The following is a 22,443-nucleotide window of genomic DNA, read 5'->3' on the forward strand; positions in this document are numbered from 1 at the left end:
AGACTAGAAGTATACTTCTGGAAGTACCCAGAAGGACTTATTTTATTCTTTAAAGTATCTAGAAGAACTCACTTTTTACTAAAATTATCTAGAAGGATACTTATTTTATTTTGTGTATAGGTAGCACTAGCTCCATGACAAAATGTGTGGCTACTATGAAACGCCATCGTATTTGTTAGAGTTTGTGTTTTCTATGAAAGCTTAAACCACCAGTAAACTTAACTCATGTGCCCTTGGGGGATGGCAGGTAAGATCAGCCATGAGCAGGATGGGTTGCTGGCAAGTATTAATCTGTATCAGTGAAAATTAAGCAATCACCAGTGAAGGTGGGATGAAGAGTGACTAGCTTTTAAGGTTGAGAGAACTAGGAATTGGTTTATCAGGCAAAGTTGAATGTTCTTAAAATACTGAACAACACGATAGCTTTCCTTGTCTGAAGGAGACTTTAAACGCATATGGATAATTTATAAGAGTAAGAATCGCCTGGTTGTTCAGGTAAATTTCTACAAGAATTCGTGCACATCTAGCTCCCAGTTAAATTATGAAGTGTACATAGTTTAATAATATATCATTTTTTCATCGATTATTCTTCCTTTCATGACATTTTACCACCTTGGCCTTTCAGATCCCACTGCAATTCTGTTACCACAGGTATTTGCTCTCTCCAAATAGTATGGGGCCCATATCTCATCCTCAAAGTTTGTCTGGTCAGATGATTGATTCATTCATTGTCTACTTAAGGCTAATATGGAATTATTATGGCTCATCATTATGGCTAAAGAGACTTTGTAAAAAAAATATAGAAAAACAAGTTGGCATTTTAATGTGTGCCTAAATCCTAGGGGTATTTTAAGACTTTCTTATTCCTCTTTGTTTTAAAAAAAATTTTTTTTAACGTTTATTCATTTTTGACAGAGACAGAGTATGAGTGGGGAGGGGCAGAGAGAAAGGGAGACACAGAATCTGAAGCAGAGACCAGGCTCTGAGCTGTCAGCACAGAGCCCAACGTGGGGCTTGAACCCACGAACTCCAAGATCATGACTCAGAGGCTCAAGTGACGGAGCCACCCAGGGGCCCCAAGACTTTCTTATTCTTTAGCAGAGCCCAGTCATAGATAAAAATCTGTGAGGTGGGCTGTTTTCTGCAGTTCTCAGAACATGCACTATCTACACTGCCTGGAGCCAGACTCACTGTCTGCAATGCCAGACTACTCAGCCTGCTTCTTCATCTGGGTATTTCTTTCCAATGTACCCATTCTTCTAGTGTTTCAAAACCTTGTTACCAAAGCAGCTTTCCCTTTCATTACCCACATCCTTAAACCCATCCACACTTCCCTCTCTTACCCATTCTTTTCCATTATTAAACCTTAATTTCACATCATGGTTTCAAGAACTCTTATCAATACAATTCCATCTGTCACTTCTCTCCATCTCTTCCTTCCCTCTAAGTCTAGCTAATCTCAGCACACTTTTCCTCACATTATTCCATTTCCTAGTCGAAGCATACAGTTGAGTCTTGAACAATGTGCATAGTTAGGGTTCCAATCCTCTGCGTGGTCAAAAATCATCCTTTAACTTTGGACTCCCTCAAAACTTTACTAATAGCCTACTGTTGAAAAGCCTTACCAATAACATAGTCAATTAACACATATTTTGTAGGTCATAGATATTATATACTATATTCTAATAATGTAAGCTAGAGAAAAGAAAATGTTATTAAGAAAATCATAAGAGAAAAAAACATTTATAGTACTGTCTTTGTTGAAAACAATCCGTTTAAATGGACCCCGGAAGTTCCAACACAAATTGTTTAAGGGTCAACTGTTGCTAAAGGCCACAATTTTGTAAACAGTATTTTGTGAATACTTCCAAAGCAAAATATGGGTTTAGTTGGATTTAGGAAAGGCAGTACAAGAAAGAAACACACGACCACCCATGTATTCAAATCCAATAACGGGAATAAGAGACACAACAATGGTAATAGTATTTGTCTCCACTCAATACAGCAAATCTAACAACTGTCAAAGTGGTAAGGAAGGAAAGAGAGCAAGGACATTATTTAAATAATTTGGGGTCACAGGTAATTTAGTAAATGTGATCAGAGATTTGTCACATGGAAGGAGTGGGATATGAAAAACTCTTCCATACTCATTTTTGAAAAAGGATAATGGGCTTAATTTTATTAACTGCAATTCTTGACAATTAGCATGAAAATGTGACTACAAATAAAACAGCACTGTTAAAACACTAAGAGCATGGGGCTTGGCCTTAGAACAGCCCTAATGGGCGTAAGATAATCTACCTTCCAGACTTTACAGAACGCAAAATGTCAGAAGAAACCAAAAAACTGTCATCAATCATCTAGATTCTTCTAGTACACTTGGATGTTGCTTGTCATATAGACAAATTATGCAGATGTCTAATGAATTTTTTTAAGTTTCCTCTTGAGAGCTTTGTTTCACCCAGGTCTAGTCAACATTGAAATAATTTTTTTTTCTTTTTTCCCTACAATATTATAAAGATCATACTTCTGAAAACACTGTTGCTACACATAATGGTCTAGAGAATGGTTAAGCTGGTATTGTAATTTACTGAGTTATTTATCTAATCATGCAATGTGTTGATTTTGTATTATTTTTACTCATATCACTGTTTTGTATCTTTCCTTCACGAAAACACTTTGAAGAAAAGACCTAAACTTAAGCATCCTCACACCACTTATGATGTTTTTAGGACCATGGTTCACATGCATTATTCCTCATTAATAGGTGTTTGTTGAATGTGTCAGTCTACAGTATCTGGATGACCAATATTCAAAGACCCACAAACTAAACATTAGTGTATCCAACCTGAGTGTGCTTTTCTAGATTATACAGAAAAACATTTTAGGGTTTTGTGGTATTTCAAGATCATCACTACAAATGATAAAGGGTACTGAAGTATGAAATTGGGTATTGACATGTGATATACAGCCAGGTGATAAGATGGAAGAATACATCACATGCTTCTGTAACCCCTTGCACCCCCCCAATTCCTATCTCCTCCCCTTCCTCCACCCCACCCCCAGTTTCCAGTACTCTTAGGGGAAAGACCAAATTCCATATATGTCCCCACGTGGCTTATTCCTTTTCCACATGTCTACACTAGCAGCCTCAGCTCACACATTTGTCCTATTAACTGTACTTCTGTCAGGTATTTGTTTTTCCTATACTCTGAGGTACCATAATTGCTACTGCTATAAGCTCTTTGCCATGTTATTCTTCTATAAGAAATTCTCCTATCTGTCCTTACCCTTTCCTAACTAGCGAATACCTACTCACTCTTCAAGGAGGTCTTTTGAGATAGCTTCTGCCCTCAATACAAGGGAAATTTCTTGGTTCTATGCCCATATAGCCCTCAGGACACTTACTGCAACTTGTAATTATGTATTCACTGAGAGATGACTGGAATAATGTCAATCTTCCCCCACTATCCCCTGAACAACATGAAAGCTGGGTCTTTACCTGGCTTGCTTACCATCACATCATGGTGCCTAGTATTGTGCTCAACAGGAAGGAGTTGCTCAATAAATATTTGTGAATGCATCAGTGAATAATTTTGTTTTATGACTACTTCATGTATATACATATATATGCATGGCATACACACTTTTTTAATGTTTATTTTGAGAGAGAGAGACAGAGAGAGCAAGCATGAGTGGGGGAGGGGCAGAGAGAGAGAGGAAGACAAAGGATCTGAAGTGGGCTCTGTGCTAACTGCCCAGAGCCTAATGCGGACTTTGAACTCACAAACTGTCAGATCATGACCTGAGCTCCAGGCAGAAGTTTAACTGACTGAGCCACCCAGGCATCCCATACACGTTTTTAAATTTGGAATAATTACGCAAGGTTCCCTATGAGTTTGCCGGAAGTTTTGTTGTTGTTGTTTTTTAAGTAAACTCTATGCCCAATGTGGGGCTTGAACTCATGACCCCAATAGCAAGAGTCACATGCTGTACTGAATGAGCCAGCCAGATGCACCCCTAAATATTTTGAAGTGTATTTTCAATAGCAGATGACTCATTAACTTTGATGTTATGGAAATCCAGTGCAATTCTCATTACTCTAAAACCAAGTATTTTGTTTCTTTAATCAAAAACACAGTACAGTCCATGATAACCATTAAATCCGGTGCTGAAAAGATATTCACCAGATTTTGTCTTTGTGAAGATGACTTCATACTCCTGGCTAAAACATGAACTAATATTTATCACTGAGAGCATTCAAAGCAACATGACCCTTTTGAATTCCAAGAATCAATGAACATGTCAATTCCTGCTAGATGGACAGGCAGAAAAGAATACAATTTTGTCTGTACTTCTCTTGTCCTGTAAGACTTATGCTCCTGTTCCATTTTCTGAACAATCTAGTAAAATTCAATTTACTTTTTCAATTTGTCTCCAGCCAAGCTTCCTTCTGTCAGCTATGCAGCCATTTCAATGCTGGCCACGTAGAGTAACTGGAGAAGGACAATGAGAATGAAATTACCTGTGCATTTGCGATCTGTGTCTTCTTTCTTTGACCCACTAATTGTCAACTTGCAGTTGAAGTTTTCCTCCCAGTATTCAGCAAACCATACGTTTCTTCTGTTGTTTTCAAGTGTGCGTGACGTAAAATAGGCATCAAACCCTGAAGAAAGTTAAATGAGAAGGTCATTGCTTGTGGGCCACTGCTGGAACATTGGGAAATAAAAAAAACAAGTGATGGTTTTTCTTTGTTTTAGTAGACTGGATGCTTTTGGATGTCGATTGAAAGAATAAGTGAAATAAGCCATACAGAGAAAGACAGATACTATATGGTTTCACTCTTATGTGGATCCTGAGAAACTTAACAGGAACCCATGGGGGAGGGGAAGGAAAAAAAAAAAAAAAGAGGTTAGAGTGGGAGAGAGCCAAAGCATAAGAGACTGTTGAGAACTGAGAACAAACTAAGGGTTGATGGGGGGTGGGAGGGAGGAGAGGGTGGGTGATGGGTATTGAGGAGGGCACCTTTTGGGATGAGCACTGGGTGTTGTATGGAAACCAATTTGACAATAAATTTCATATATAAATAAAAAAAAAGAAAGAAAGAAAGAAAGAAAGAAAGAAAGAAAGAAAGAAAGAAAGAATGAATTCCAGTGCTACCCTATGGCTAAATCCCTAGTTCAATCTGTCAGGCAGACATGTGGCCTACAAATGACATTGCTACAGTGAAATCTGCATCACAGACCTTAGCAATGACACAATAAACCTTCTATCTCTAGTGATGCTAGACTATGGACAAAGCATCTTCATAATCATCAAGATAATAATTGATCACATCGGGGCTTACTGTGGATAGGATTCTGTGCTTCTTTTATTCTTGGATTCTTTTATTCATCTCAACAACCTATAAGCAACTACTATCCTTCCCACTTTGCTGATGAGAAAATAGAGGTTCAGATGAAATAAAAGCATGCCCAAGGTCAACCATTAGGCCATCCTGCATCTCTGATTATGTGATCTACTGACCGGTGAGTATCATTTTAAGCCCTCTTTTCATTTAGCAATGTCCCATTATATAATTGATGTTTTAATAAAAATCAAAGTTTCTGCAAAGGCCCTAAGTAAGTGGCAGTCTAACATAAAGCTCAGTGCTATTCACTGAGTGAACTGATGTGTGTGAGGAACAGAAACTCAAGAGGCCATGTCTGCAGAGAATTTCTATCTTTTTAGTAGTGCAGCCTTAAATGTTCCAACGGAGCCACAAGGTCTTATAGTGATCAGACAAGATTCAATAACACAAGGGTAGGCCTGAGGACCAGCTCCACTAATGTCTTCAACTCAGGGGAACATAAGCAAATCCACGCCTTCCTCATCCTAATCTTCCTGTAGAAGTAAAGACAACACTACCTCCTTCCCTCCCAGCATCTTGTTTGTAGTTGTGGGAAGACATTGGAAACTTACAGTTCAAGGTTAACAACCACAGGAAATAGACTTGTTTTCACATTATTTAAATCACTCTGTGTTCCCTTTAAGGCCATAAGGGGGGGGGGGGAAGCCCCAGACTCTAAACTCCCTGAGAGAAGCATATCAGGTTAACTCTATCACTACGTGGCCAGCACCAAATTCATGGCCTGACATATATTAAACCTACTATAAATGGAAAAATTGAAACAAGTAAATAACAAAGAGTAAAGAGAAAAACAAAGCACAAGAGATTCCATAATATTTTGAGGAAAATAAAGAATATTTGACATTCCTTAGGTCACTTTCCAGGCTGTTGTCAGTATATGCTGGCTAACTGTCCTTTTATAGCCACTCCCTTAACTGATTTGAAACTATTCTGGCTACAGTATGTGATCGAATTCTAATACCAATACTGATTAAACTATTTGTCTGAAAATCCTCCTTCTGCTTAGCTTCTCTCCCACAACCCTGCCTCCAGACAACTTACATAGAGTAACCTAATTACATAGAGTAACCTAATATTTCTAAACAAAGGAGAATCTTTGGGGGGAAAATAGAGGAGTCCCGCCTGTTTCCCAGAACACTAAATGTGTGCATTCAGTCATGTATGTACATATACACACTCATATATGGTGACTGGTGACTAGCTTTCACTTTTTTCACCATTTTTGCCCCTTGTCCTCCTCCCAACCCCACCCGGCCTGAAACAAACAAACAAACAAACCAAACAAGTTAATCAACAGTGGTAGACTGTGGAAATGGCCCCGGATTGGAACATACTTCTGGGGTTTCATACCCATGTACAGTCTGCCTCTTAGGCACTGTGTCCCTGTCCGGGGGACACTGACAGGTGCAGCACAAGCAGACGCTGGGAAACCCTGTGCTCACTGAAGCTTGTTTTTGTGGAATTCTCTTTCTTGGAAGCCTGCTGCTGTGCTCGAATACATTTAACAGGAGGATGGCAGATCATGTGGAAGAATCCCAACCAGTCTCCACCCTGCTCAGCAGAACTCCGTTGGCCCTTCCAGCCTTCCAGCTGACTGCAATAGAAGAACCACTTAGCCGAGACCAGCTCTCCTTGCACAACTGTGGTTGTTTGTTAAACCAGTAACATCTGAGGTCGTTTTTTTAAAGTAGTCAAACAACTGGGGCGCCTGGGTGGCGCAGTCGGTTAAGCGTCCGACTTCAGCCAGGTCACTATCTCGCGGTCCGTGAGTTCGAGCCCCGCATCAGGCTCTGGGCTAATGGCTCAGAGCCTGGAGCCTGTTTCCGATTCTGTGTCTCCCTCTCTCTCTGCCCCTCCCCTGTTCATGCTCTGTCTCTCTGTGTCCCAAAAATAAATAAACGTTGAAAAAAAAAATAAAAAAATAAAAAATAAAGTAGTCAAACAACTAAAACACTCTTTCTTTATCACAGCACCTTGAGCCTCTCTCTGTGCAACACCAAAACAACACACACCTCAGGAAGAAGTGCCTTCAACAGAACACGTAGAAGCTTCAGAAGTAAATCATTCGGCCACATGACACAGCTCTGAATTCCAACCAGCCTCAGAATAGAAACTACCAAAATGGCTCAAACTCTAGCAAAGATACATACCTGCCCCAGCTCAGAAGAAAACACCTTTAGAGAAAACCCCATTGTTGAAAATGTCTACCGGTTCAAAACGCCTCTCTCTGAATCCTGTGTCTGCTGGAAATGAAAAAGCCCGTTGAAGAAGGAAGGACTATGTGTGGTTAACGCGCAGGTAGGTGATTGTGGAACATTTAAAAGGAGAAAGAAAGGAAAGCAGCTGTCAAAACCTCCCTCTGTTCTGAGTGTGAATAAACAGACTTTGGGAACGCAAGCAAGAACCGTGAGGGCTGTCTGTACACAACACAGCAGAAAACGGAAAAGGGACAACATTTCTGAACCAAAACCCCCCTCCTTCCTTCTCATATATATATATATATATATATATATATATATATATGGCTGGTACTTAACTTCCTCCTCCCCCTTCCCCCTGCTCCTCCTCCCTGTGGGCCTGATGCCTACCTCACCTGTAAGTTGAGAACTGCTCTTGCTTCTCAGATGCACGTATATATGAATCGCCTGAGTATCTCCTAAGATGCAGGTTCTGATTGAGGAGGTCTGGGGTGGGGCAAAAGATGCTGCATTTTTAACAAGCCCCAGCTGATACTCATGCTTCCTGCCCATACTTTGAGAAGGAGGATGATTGAGCAAATCCTAAACTTCAGTGGGTGGGACTTGAGCAGTTCCAGCTCGATTTATAGTATCTCAGTATTGTCACCCTCTCAGCCTCAAATTTATGCCTTGGTTTAGATGAGAGCGTCTTTGCTTTGCTTCTATAGTTGAAACTTTTGCTCAGTACCTGGCTCAGTATGGCAGGAGCTTTGCCTTGCCATCCTATAGCCTGCAGATGGCCCAGGAGGATAGAACATGCTGTATCACTTGCTGGTGAATTTTCCTGCTGTGCTTGCTGTGTCTTTATATTCCTGAGCATTGCTGCTCTGGGCCCCTCTGCAGCCTCCAAAGCTTTGTTCCTCACCTGTATGTCCTGTTACAATGCTGGGCTCTCCAGCCTGGAATTTCAATCTGGCTGCTGCGTCTTAGTGCTGCTCAAAAGGTAACCTGAAATAGCCCTGTGTCTTCATTACCTCTTCTGAAGGTCCATGGCTCCTGATGGGGACACTCAGAGCCCCCAAGTAGTAACTCAGCATATATTCACTTTTGAATGGTTTCCTGAAGACCTCAACAGCCACGCCATGTGAGAGCCATATTTCCTTCCAGGAAGCCACATAATGTACAGATGAATGTAGACATCAGAGACACACTGTGTGAGTCTGACACCAACTCCCATTTTCCACTTGTATGACCTTGAACAGATGACTCATCTATTCTGTGTCTCTGTTTCCTAATCTATTTTTTTACATATTAAAATTAATTACAGGATTAAAATTAATACCTAATTTCGTGCTGTTACAAGCATTATATGAGCTATTATTTGTCAAGTTCTCAGCATTGTGTGGAGTAAAATGGTAACTGTTGGTTGTAAAATAACCACACCCATCCATTATAATCTCCTGAGCACTTAACCCTGTGACAGGCACAATTCTCTACACTCACAAATGTTGGGTTAAAACATACATGGGTTTTATCAGATTGATAAATCAGAATGTTAGCCTGATGGGGAAGATGGAATTTGAAAAGTATCATTTAAATAAATATAAAATTGCAACACACATGCAGACAGAGAGAAATATCTTAGAGTGCCAAAGAGGGCTTGCTGGGGAAGTAAATGCATATGAGAAAAGGGAAAAATAGGTTTTAACTGGAAGTGGGGGGAGGACAGAGATTAGACATTTATTCAGATGGAACAACATGTGCTTTGTCATAAGAATACTGAAGCATTTCGCATTACAAAATCTCCCAGGATGATGAGGCCTTAAAATCAACAAATATAAATGAACCATCTTCTATGTATATGCTGTCTGGAATTGCCACAAGAATTCTAATAAACCAATGGCATAAACATTTATGTAATGAATGAATAAATATGAGTAAGTTATTCTTGTGAGTAGACATCAAAATCTTTGTCAGATTTCTATTTAGTCATAGAGAATTGCACTAATAGTTATAAAAATAATAAGCATTCATATCCATTTCCTCTATCAGTGTCACATAATCCTAAGAAGTAGGTACTAACCATATCTCCATTTTTGAGGTAAAAACTAAGGCTGAGAGAGAAATCTGGACCCAAATTAGCCTGCTTCTAGACCCCAGTTTTTGACTTCCATACATAAAGTAGTGACTCAGATTTTGGTGGGCATCACAATCTGGAGAGCTGATGAAGAAACAGAGATCAGGCTCATGGAGGTAGGTCAGCCCTGTTACTTTCCCTTCAAGTTCGCCAGGACATTCTCATATTCTTTTTGTAATGTTTATTTTGAGAGAGAGAGAGACAGAGCATGTGTCCATGTGCACATGAGTGGGGGAAGGGCGGAGAGAGAGAATCCCAAGCAGGCTCTGCGTTGTCAGCACAGAGTCTGATGCAGGGCTCAATCCTATAAACCATGAGATCATGACCTGAGCTGAAATCAAGAGTCCATTGATCAACCAACTGAGTCACCCAGGCACCCCAGAGATTCTCACATTCTAAAGACTGAGAACCATGGCTATAGAGCATTTCTGTAGTCCAGTATTATGCCACCTCTTTTCCCTCTCTAATAAATGCCCTATCACCAAACTACATCAAATATCATTTCCACTAGGCAACTGGACAGACAATTCAACAGGTTGAAGAGCAAAACAATTCTATAGTTAGGTTCTGGAATGGGTGAGCTAATCAAAATGGTAAAACTGGTGACATGGGCTGACCGTGCTAGGGCAAAAAACAATTTCTGAAAACAGAGCTCCCTTCAGACAATTGAGAGAAGCAGAAGCAGAAGTCAATAGATGTTATTCAATTTAGTGAATGCTTGCTGATTTATCTCAGCTGAGTCAGATTTCTTTCAGGACTTAGCAATTTGTTTATTTCTCTTTAGCAGGGCCATGGCAAGAGATAAATTAAGTCTTACTGGTTCCCTCTACTCATTTTCATTCACATGGAATGAAATTGTGTGAAAGATTCAAGATTCTAAAAGAGCCCTTGCTGTAGCCATGTGCCCGCAATGCCTTGGAATGTTATTGGCTGCCTTTTGGGTTCAGCACACATCATAGCTCTGCTTTATTAATAGAGAAAGAGCTTCTGATATGTGATGGTCCATAGCTTTCTCTCTGGTTGCAAGCAGTAACCCAACACTCTTGGCCTGTGATTACAGTTTCTGTAGCCTAGTGATTTCACCTGTTTGTTTTGAAAGGAATAGACTACCTAATACCAGATGTACAATCACCAAGGTGCAACAGAATCAGAGACAGAAGTATAAGGCAGAATAATTGTAATCTAACCTAATTATATATGTATACAAGGGTATGTGTGTGTATCCCAGTGAACTGAGACTTTATTCCTTTCTGATAAGAACTCAGAAGAAAAGTGATCTGAACACACATGCCTTTATTATTGGTTAAATTATCGGAATTTTACAATTTAACCCAAGGCATCAACACTGAGGTTTCAGCTCACAGAAAACAGAATAAGAATTCTGTTAAAGGAGAAAGGTCATTCTTGTATGTGGAGCTGATTAAATTCTTAGTATTAAATTGTTCTTTTTGTTGAACAGATTATTTTAAATTCTGAAATTAATCTACAGCTGATTCTAAGGCAAATGTCTCACTGCATACATGTTGTACAACCTTTGTATAACCTTGGAAGTAAACTTAAAACAACATGGAAATAACAAGCCAGGTTTTAGCTGGCATTACAACTACACATGCATGGTTCTTTCCTCTTTAACTGGGGTGCTGTCCTCTGAAATTTGTGGCCAAGACAAGAGCGTGCAAGTCAATAGACGCATAATTCATCCAGGGTGGTATGTTTGGGATGGGACCTTTCCAGCTGAGGAGGAAGAAGACCTCACAAGTGTGTGGCGTGAGAGGAATGCTATCAGAGTGTTAAGAGGGGTTAGAGGACACAGCTGCCTGCTTGACCAAGGTGAAGGGATACTGACAGATACTAATGGGGCTTCACACAGCATAAGAGAGTGACCAGTAAGTAGTCCTGATTGCTGCTTTAACCACACAAGTCATGCATTGTGGGTTAGAACATCACTGTCAGCCTACCTGGCAGGGAGCACCCAGGGCTTCCTTCTCACCAGCCTAAGGAGAGGCTCTTAGCTCTTTCTGGTCTATGTTCAACTCAGGAAGGATGTGCTAATGACTTAGAAACACACAGGTCCTTGCACATCACAGAGATGCAATACTAACAGAATAAATAAGTGAAACAATGAATAAAAAGAAGAAAAAAGACGGATAATGAGAGAAACAGAGAGAGAAAATGACAGAAGGAAGGAAGGGAAAGGAGGAGAGAAAGGAGAGGAGAGGGGGGAGGAGGATTGAATGGGAAGGTACCAGGGGAGGCAAGAGAAAAAAGGAATAGAATAAGAAGTAGAGGAACTCATATTGTCTGCTAACAAAAGAGTAAATCTAAAAAAACATATTTTGAAAACAGGTCTTTATTTATTTCACTCCTTTTTCTATTGCTGTGACATAACTCCTAGTGGGTTAAATTGTGATCCTCAAAAAGATATGTCCATATCAAAAGCCCCTAAACTCATTTTATTATTTGAAAAATATTTTGGTAATGTATAACAAGAAATTAAATGGCAAATGGAATTAAGTTAAATATCTCTGAATGAGATCATCCTGCATTGTCTATATGGGTCCTAAATCCAATCACAAGTATCCTTAATAAGAGACACATAGAGAGCAGGTGCCATGGAGGAGATCATGTGTAGGTGTAGGTAGAGAGTAGGGTAATGCAGCCACAAAGCAAGTAACATCTGGAGCCACCTGAAGCTGGAATAGGCAGGAAGCGTCCTCCCCAGAGAGCCTTCAGAGGAAGCAGCACCATAATGATACCTTCATTTCAGACTTCTGGACTCCAGAACTGTAAGATTACAAAGTTATGTTTTTGTTTTTTTTTTTTTTGTTTTTTTTTTTTTTAAATTTTTTTTTTTTTTTTTTTTTTTTTTCAACATTTATTTATTTTTGCGACAGAGAGAGACAGAGCATGAACGGGGGAGGGGCAGAGAGAGAGGGAGACACAGAATCGGAAACAGGCTCCAGGCTCTGAGCTATCAGCCCAGAGCCCGACGCGGGGCTCGAACTCCCGGACCGCGAGATCGTGACCTGGCTGAAGTCGGACGCTTAACCGACTGCGCCACCCAGGCGCCCCTGTTTTTTTTTTTTTAAGCCACTAAGGTTGTGGTCAGTTGTTGTGGAATCCTGGTGAATGAATGCATTCATGATAAGTAAAAAAAAATCCTATCATAGATGCCTTTTAACAGCTCTGTCTGGTCTGAATGACAACACTCAGGTGTTGCAAACTGATGTCTGGCAGAACATATTTAACCTACAGACTTTGTCCTTTCTATTTTTCCCAAGAGTATTTTAAAACTAATTTAAAAATCTGAAAATTTCGGGGCACCTGGGTGGCGCAGTCGGTTAAGCGTCCGACTTCAGCCAGGTCACGATCTCGCGGTCTGTGAGTTCGAGCCCCGCGTCAGGCTCTGGGCTGATGGCTCAGAGCCTGGAGCCTGTTTCTGATTCTGTGTCTCCCTCTCTCTCTGCCCCTCCCCCGTTCATGCTCTGTCTCTCTCTGTCCCAAAAATAAATAAATGTTTGAAAAAAAAAATTAAAAAAAAAATCTGAAAATTTCATTTCTAAGTCCTAATTTCTGGCTTCGCTTGTAAGGTCAGAAGATCTTGTCACACAGACCCCATTCCCATGTGGCAGCAGTTGGGTTCTGAAGAATGGCTATTCCCTTAAGATGAGCCTGAGCTCTCTGGCTCACAGTTCTCTCCCACCACCTCTGATGGCTTCAGCCTGGCTTCTTTTCACATTTGTAAGACATGTACTGTCATGGTAGACACAGAAATTTCCACCACCAAGAAATGCATCGCCCCTTTCTTCAACAGACACTTGCAGCAATGTGAATGGTATACAATCTCCACTGAATTGAGTATTCAGGCCACTGAGAATATACCCATGAAAAAGCTATCAAGAACAAAGGGAAGTTGGGGAAGAAGCAGGATTTAAAATTACACAGAGAAATCTATCCTCCTATATGCAAAAAATAATCACTTAAAAGATGTAGTGGAAGAGAAGACTATAATTAAAAGAATAACAAAAACAACAAAGAAATGTATCCTTCTGTGTAATCAAGTTGACTTTTGTCCTTCAAGAGTTCTGTTCTAATTAATTAATTAATTTTTAAAAGTTTCCCTTACGTCAATTCTCTCAAAGCTAAATTGTACCTTTTACATGATTTTGATAAAAATATTAACATCTTTTTTTCCCCTGGAGCAAATTACTTTCAAAGTTTATATGGAAAAAAAAATAGAAGAATGAGGAGACCTCTGAAAAGGAGAACACCACAGCATGAGTATTTGGTGCTGAGGATTGAAGGTGAAGGTGAGAAGGGCACACTATCAGGTAAGATAGTGTAACAACAGATTGTAAATTTTCTATGATTTAAAAGAAAAAAAAATTCCTGACACAAGAATAAAGAAATTAGTGAACTATTGGGATAGAATGAAAAGCCCAGAAAGACTTCCCTGCGCATGGGAATTGCATATACTAGCAAATAAAGGTAATGTTTCAAATCACTAGAAACATGTTACCCTATTAATAATAATAATAAATAGCAACCGATTGCATAATTGGATAATGATCAGATTGCACTGCAGTTAGAAATATAACATTGCATTAGCCCCACAAAAAATGTGGGAAGCATTGCATGAATTTAACCATACTAAGTGAATTTTGGGTTTCCCATCTCTGCAAGACAAGGGATTTTGAACAGTTGCAGACACCAGACATCCTCCACCATTGGTGTGATGCCACCTGCACAGGACATCTACAGTGGGGTCCAGTGACACCCAATATGCTCCCCATTCCCTGGGCACGTGGCCCTAACTGCACCTGCACAGTGCTGTGGGACAGCATGTCGTTCTCTCTCTCTCTCTCTCTCTCTCTCTCTCAATCTCTCTCTCTCTCTCTTTCTTTCTCTCTCTCTAGACATTGAGCTCCAAGTGGGCAGATTGTGCCCTGCTCATCTCCGCCTTCCCAATTGCCTGTAAACACTTACTGAAGTAAACTAGAGTTGGAGACATGTTGAGTCAGTTTAGCAAGAAAATCATTACTAATCTAGTGGGATAAGTCTAGGCTCTCAGATGCACCCCCAAATTTGCTGGCTGCATCTACTGATGAAACCAGCCATTATTTTTGAGAAAACAAATAAGAATTACTGCAATGGAAATTATCCCACAAAGAAGAAAAATCCCATGGGAGGTGTTATGGATGAGGTAGAAGGAATAATGCTTGCAATATTATTCCACAAAATGTCTCCAAAGGGCTGTTGCATATTATATAATGCTAGAATGCCTGCCATTTTTCACTCTTTTAAATTGTCTGGGAAGCAGAAGGGCATTTTATGTAATCTCAGTACACTTATATAGGAACGAATATGGGTATAAACAGTACATATTAAATTGATAGTTTTAGCATTAGAATGCCTAAAAGCAGAGTCCTAAACTAGAATTCTAGGATTCAATTCCTAGCTTTGTCACTTGCTAGCTAGATGACCTTGAGCAAATGAGCAAACCAATCTAAGTTTCTCAGTCTATAAAATGAGGATGATGATAATATAGGATTGTTAAGAGGCTTCCATGTGAGAATATATGCAGTGGTGACAATAATGAATGGCATATAATAAGAGTGCAGATGTTAGCTAACTTAAAAGAAAATTGACACAGACATGTAAAGTGAGAAAAGAGAGTACAAGAAGAGGAAATTCAAAAAATTTTGAACTTTAACACCAGGGACTCCATTCATTCATTCATTCATTCATTCATTCAGAGAAGGAGAGAGAGCAAGTGAGAACACAGGGGTGTGCACAGGAGGAACAGAGGGCTACACAGAGCCCTATGTGGGGCTTGATCTCATGACCCTGAGATAATGACCTGAGCTGAAATCAAGAGTTGAACACTTAGCCAACTGAGTCACCCCAGTGCCTCATAACACCAGGAACTCTTGATGAAATATTCATCTATCAAAGTCCTGGCTTTAGAGTCAGATAGTCCTGAGTTTGAATCCTGCCTTAGCCAACTACTTTTTATTTAACTTCACTTATGCTAAGTCAGTGGTTCGCTGGTTATATTTTATTGTTGAACTGGATATTCGTTCAGTCATTTGCTATTTCATTCATTTATGCACGCATGCATGCATTCATTCTTTCACTTATTCTGGAAAAAAAAAATAAAAGTTGTGTCTTTATGTCATCTACTAAATGAATACAGTTGTACCTAGCTTAGAGAAGGATGTAAAGTTTTAAAATACAAAGGCTAAACCAGCTAATATCTTAAAGTTGCTCAGTACCTAGAGGTTCCTTCCTCCTGCTAAAGTAAACAGTTTCAGCTCAGTTCCAGACAGTATAAAGTAACCATCTTCCCTCTCAGAAAGCCCCTCTTTGATTTCCTATGCCACGTGGAGCCCTGTGAGACTAAGGGCTGGAATATATGTTGCTTGGTGGCAGCTCAGGGTGCACAAGTTCAGTCAAGAAGAAAGATAAAAGGGCATCCCTCAAGTGAGTGCTTTAGGAGGTGAGACTTGAGAAGCCAGCTTTCTGGAGGCCATAGGGTATGGTGGAAGGCTCCTGCTCTTCTTCCTGTACTCCCCCCTCATAAAGATGCTCAGCTTGAACCCCTTCATTAGCTGGTTAAATCTATACATTGATGTTCAAGGGCCTGACTCAGGAGTCCTGATCACTCACACAGTTTATGGCATTAACTTGGCCTTGGGTTTTTAACTGTTGTTCCTCTCATTTCTTGCCTTCGTCCCCTCCTGCCTCCCTCAACTTCCCCTTCCTTCATCTATGCTATGTTATTTTCAGGATACCTCCTCTTTCCATGTCTTTCTTCCCTCTCCAGTAACAATGAACCTAAGAAGTGTGGCGCTAAATCTGTACAATCTTGACCATGATACATGTTAGCACTATGTATCAAAAGTCATAAAAGAGGTGCAAATTCTTTGAGATACCAATTTTAGTCCAGGGTACTTACTTAATAAAATAAGTATATGTATTTTTTAGAAAACATGTATGATGTACTAGATGATATGAAGAAATCATTATTTTTATCAGATGTGATACCAGCAGACAATTATATAAATAATAGGTTCCTACCAGTTAGAAATACATTCTGAAATATTTTGGTGAGAAGTCCTAATGTCTGGGATTTGATCTTGTTTGTTTGTTTGTTTGTTTGTTTGTTTTGGGAGAGAGACAGAGACAGAGAAACAGACATAGCACAAGCAGGGTATGGTAAGAATAGGGGCACAGAGAGAGGGAGACAGAGACTCTGAAACAGGCTCCAGGCTCTGAGTTGTCAGCACAGAGCCCTAGGTGGGGCTCGAACTCTGGAATGCTGAGGTCATGACCTGAGCTGAAGTGGATGCTTAACTGAGCCACCCAGGCACATTTAAGATTTTATCTTAAATGTCCCTTCACCATAAAAGTTCAGAGGGAATAGTTAAAACATGGAAAGACACATGGTGGTTTTGCTTAAATTTTCACAGAGGAAAATATGGTAGATGGTAGGGATGATCTTTATCGAAACCCAGAATAATAGGGTGTGTTCCAAACCTTGTTTATTGATTGGTTAGTGTCTGTGGCTTAACATTGCTATTTGCATTAGAAGTGTGTGTGTATGTGTGTGTGTGTGTGTGTGTGCGTGTTGTGTGTATTTACCTGTAAGACTCAAAAAAGTTAAGGATTTTCTAGGATTTCCCACTAGGCCATCAAGAGGCTTCTCCGTGGGCAAGAACCGCAAGGTGGAAAGGGACCATAGCCTACATTATACAGAACACACGTCCTGGTATTGCACTCCTGCTGCCATCAGGGTTGAAAACCTATCTTGTGATTAGTAGATTCTAGGAAAGTTCCATCACTTTTTTTTAAACCATGGCTTCAAGAATCCACCAGAGAAAAGGAATTATTTTCTGTCTCCTAAAATCCAAGACTCATCTTAACTTCTATTACGTTCTCAACATCCAGGAAGGAACACAGCACTAAGTTCCCAGACAGGTCACTGGCCCAATTACTTAGCTGGGGAAGATCACATCAAATCCAAAATGATCACTGAGGATCTTCCAGGAAATTCCCCAACTGAGATATGCCTTTTATAAAAGACAGCTTTTACATAAGAGGAATGTTTGCCAAGACATGCTGCATTTCCCTAGGACTGTGCTATAATAGCCCACAAATACTCATGTCTGTAGAGTTCCTCTATCTGGAAACTCATCCTCTATTCTACATGAGGTATTTGCCGAATATCTGTCTCCAACAATAGTTCTTGTCCCTGGCTACACACTGGAATTATATATAAAACTTAAAACACACACACACACACACACACACACACACACACACACACTCGTATGTTTGGACTCAAGGTCAGACCAGGTAAATCAGAATTTCTGTTGGTGGGCCTAAGCATCAGCATTTCAACTTCTCAGGTTATTCTGATGTGCAGTCTAGAATATTGCCCTAGAATACTATGTGATTTCATGACTCATATGTATATTTTACACACAGTCCTAGAAGAGTTGTCCAAGGGACATCAGAAACACAAAAGACAAGGAATCTTAACTTGAACATAGCTATTTTTGGTATGTATATCATGATTACTCTGATAATATCACTTGCTCATATGTCTTTTGAAATATCAAATAATGATTGAATATGTTGTCATAACTGATCACATCTTCATGTCATTCTTTGAAAATTTTTATACATTATATGGAAGATTTCCAACATTTTAATTAATAAACTCTGCTATATAGAGAGTATATGTATGTCTATTCAAGCTTGATATCATCCTCAATGCAGAGTCAGATTTATACTTACATAGTAAATTGTGTGAACATTTGTAATACATACTTTTTGTGTAGAAATGTTTAAGAATTTTAAAAATCATATTATGATTACAGTCATGTGTGCATATGATTTTCCAACAATCATAACATTTCGAAGTAAGGACTTTTAGCTCATAGTAGGCATTGAACTTTAACTACTGGAACTTACCTGTTTTTCCAGGCAATAAGAGAGTGAAAATCAGACAAACTTGTCAGAGAATTATTCTGCATTGTGGAAGCTTCACATTTTATTTTTAATAACTGTACAAAACCATGTTGCCTGGTTACCATCTTCATTTTGTACCCTGATCTAAAAATGTCTCACCAGCCAGAAGTTTTCACTGAGCTCAATACCTAAACTTACATAATCAAACATCTATAACAACCCAGAAGGAATTTTACGAAAACGATCTTTCATTTTCTTCCTAATCACAGATTCAACCACTGCCTAAAGATTGGGTTAAAAAAAAATATTTCGAAGGAAAGATTTTTCTTGTGCGAATCTGAGAGAAAAAATAAAAGAATAAGGGGAAAAAAACCCTTAAAACACAATACCAATACCCCATATGTTTGACCATTTACTATTTCAGTTCCCATGGAAATATAAATCAAGAGACAAAAAATTGGAGACTGTGAAAAGCTTAACTTCATTGTAAAACAGCACCTAATAAATGCACGACAAACCTCTCATCTTGGGGGTGTAGTAGAACTCTTTAATATCCTGGATTTTTGATCCCTATTCGAGCAATCCCTAAAGCATGTTATTTTGATATATATTATTTCTTGTGTATTATTTGGCATATTAATGAAGACATTGTACTTTCAGAAAGGTAAAAACAAGCTGAAATAAATGTCCCAATGTCTTCATGTAAAGATCAAGTTCAAGAAGCAAATTCAGATTATTTAATTATTTTCCCACCCACATTAGCAAACTATTTTGGGGATGAAGACACTGCATTAGGTGCTGTAATAGGAAAGGTTATTCATTATGAACTCTTCTCTCTTTCACTTTTGAGTGACTGTATCCTATTATCTAGGAATCCACTTACATATTTATATGGTTGTACTAGATGTGAATAACTGAGTTAGGGGTAAGCACCAAATCCAATCTGTGTCAATCAAATTCTCACTAGGAAATTTGGGAACCTGAAACTGGAAATAATGAAATTCTGGAATCAACCCAAACTGTTTACTTTAATACTAGAGATGTAAACTTAGGAGTTGCTGATAGCACTCAGGCAGACTGGGAAGTAGGAAAAGGCAGTTTGCATTGGGAGCAAAGAATGAGTCAGTCAGCTGCCAAGAGAGAAGAGACATGGTGGGGGGAAAAGAAGTGTCTTGTATTTTCTATAGGGATTAAGTACCTGGTTCCTATGTCTCTTGAAGACCTGGATATATTCCTTGCCCGTGGGTTCTATAAGATACCTCTTTTAACTTTATAATAAGTTATCTCCCCTCCTGTGTGCTTAGGCAAATCCCAACGGGTGTCTGCCATTGATTGGCAACTATAAGGGTTGTAAATAATAGTGATGTGGTGATATGTCAGATATAGATCTTGAAGAGATTGCTAAGTAGGATACACACAGATAATTTTAACAAAAGGGAGAGTTTCAGAAATTATAGAGTGAGATAATAGACATTTTAATAGGAAGAAGCAAACATCCGTGGCTCTGGAGAAGGTGGATCAGAAAAAAAAAAAAAAATCACAGCAGTGATAGTCAGTGCATTTGAAAATGCCTAGAATGATGACCAACACTATTTTTTCTAGGTAATTGATGTTCCATGAGTACAAATTCAATTTTATGCTATTTGGTTCAGACACAGAAATCCTTGTTTTTCCTCTCAATGTGGAATATTTCATAGAAGAATTTCATGCTCTGTGTACTTTAGCATAAGCAATAGGATGGACTTGGTATTCAAACCATATAGCAACATAATACATATGGTCTTGCCTTGGACATATTTCCAACAACAAAATACAGTCAGCCTTGTTTGCACCAGAGCCCTACTTACAACACTCTCTTTACAGCAGGCAGCACAGAATGCCAGAGGAGAATTCTGTGACAGGAACTGGCAGAGCCTGAGCTTGCTACCTAGGTCACTGACATTATCCAAAGAAATACAGTCCCCTTTCAGTTACCAGGGATTGCTTCTTTGTCATCCAAACTTCATATGTCTTATATGAAAAAAAAATGACAGAGCAAGTAATCACAGCAAAAATTAATTAAATTAATTAAAGCAAGAAGCCCCATGGTAATGGAGATTATGAAAACACAATACATAATCACTACCTCCAAGGCACTTTCAGTCTTTGGGGGTAGATAAGAAAATACAAATAATAACAATAAGAGTAAAACTGATTCATATTTATTAAAAAATTGTCAATAATAATACTGGGCTAAGTATGTTAAATGTATTAATTCAATCCTCACAAACATCCTATGAGTTTGCCATCATTATTATCCCCATTTGGTGACTGAATAAACTGAACCTTATGTAGTGTAAATATCTTGCCCAAAGGCTCATAGCTAATAAGTGGATCCTGAACACAGTCTGCCTGATTCCAAAGGGTAAGCTCTTAACCACAATGCAAAAAGAAATAAGAGAACAAAGGCATATAAAATTTTCAAAGGTAGTCTATAAATGTTACACGAATTCAGGGGATGAAAGGTAATGCCAGGCTATAGTTATGTGCATTTATTCCATGGCAGAGCTGTGATCTGAATTTAGCCTTGAAAATACAGAGTTCATATACACAGGAAGAACTAAAGAGAGTAGACGATAATAGCAAGAATAAAGGGGTGATGTGGTTTTATCATATGTTTCTGGGTGTGGATTAAATGGATTTGACTACAATGGATGCTTTATGCAGAGGAGAACCTTATGCAAAGGTAGGATGGAACTAGATTGTGGAATGTCTCAAGTATAAGAAAGTTGGATATTATCTCATAGGCACTGTGAAGTCATTGAAGGTCAGTTCTTAACAATGTATATGATGGTAAAAGAAGTACCTAATGAAGAATACACTAGCAAGATTGGGAGGAGGATTCACATTTCCTGACTGACATTGTGATAGAAGCATTCATCTCTGTGGTCTAATACAATTCTTACAACATCTTGAAATAAAGAAACTGCCATGCCCATACTTGGATGTAAGGGAAAATGCCTCCTTCAAGGTCACCAAATGAAAAAAAGTAGACATAATATTTTAGTCTTAAATATTAAAACTTAAAACCCATACTCTTATAACAATTCAATATGAACAACTCTAAGCAAAGAGACATTGCAAAGCTATAATAAAAGTAATACTTTTCAATAACAACAGTTATTGAGCACTTATTATTTCTAGAATCTAACTGATTTATATTAAATAAACTATTTACACCTTCCAGTAGCCATAAGATAGGTACTATACTATCCCCACTTTTCAGATGAGAAAAGTGAAGCAGACATAGCATGGGACATTTGTCCATGGCGATGGGAAACTCATTCCGTCATGACTCAGACAGATGAGATTGCATCCAGATTTTCTAGCTTTATAGCATGTGCTCATGGTTCTGCTTGGAGCCACTCAATTACAGCAGCATGTGACTAAGAAATAATATGCATGTAGGGGCTCCTGGGTGGCTCAGTCAGTTAAGCGTCTGACTTCTGCTCAGATCATGATCTCACAGTTGGTGGGTTAGAACCCCACATTGGGCTCTGTGCTAACAGCTCAGAGCCTGGAACCTGCTTCGGATTCTGTGTCTCCCTCTCTCTCTGCTCCTCCCCTGCTCACACTGTCTCTCTCTCACAAAAATGAATAAACATTAAAAAAAAAAAAAAAGGAAGAATATGCATGTCAACTAACATAGGATGTTTTATAAGGACAGATTGAAAATGACCTGAATGGAGAGGAGATTTGGTGAC

General features: G+C 39.1%; 1 protein-coding gene across 7 annotated transcripts in view; it reads right to left on the reverse strand.

The window, feature by feature from the left end:
- The window catches only part of GRM7 (glutamate metabotropic receptor 7), a 900,471-nt gene that overhangs the window by 332,729 nt on the left and 545,299 nt on the right, over positions 1-22,443 (reverse strand). For all 7 annotated transcript variants that reach the window (XR_015248268.1, XM_086697538.1, XM_086697536.1 and 4 more), the window contains exon 5: positions 4,526-4,666. Coding sequence is in view for 6 of the 7 variants with exons in the window: in XM_086697538.1 (XP_086553664.1) it covers positions 4,526-4,666 (141 nt within the window). In the remaining variant the exon portion in view is untranslated. The remainder of the gene's footprint in view (positions 1-4,525; positions 4,667-22,443) is intronic.

The sequence above is a fragment of the Puma concolor genome, chromosome A2 (assembly GCF_028749965.1).
Source record: "Puma concolor isolate L17-30 chromosome A2, mPumCon1.1.hap2, whole genome shotgun sequence".
In the NCBI taxonomy this organism is placed as follows: Eukaryota; Metazoa; Chordata; class Mammalia; order Carnivora; family Felidae; genus Puma; species Puma concolor.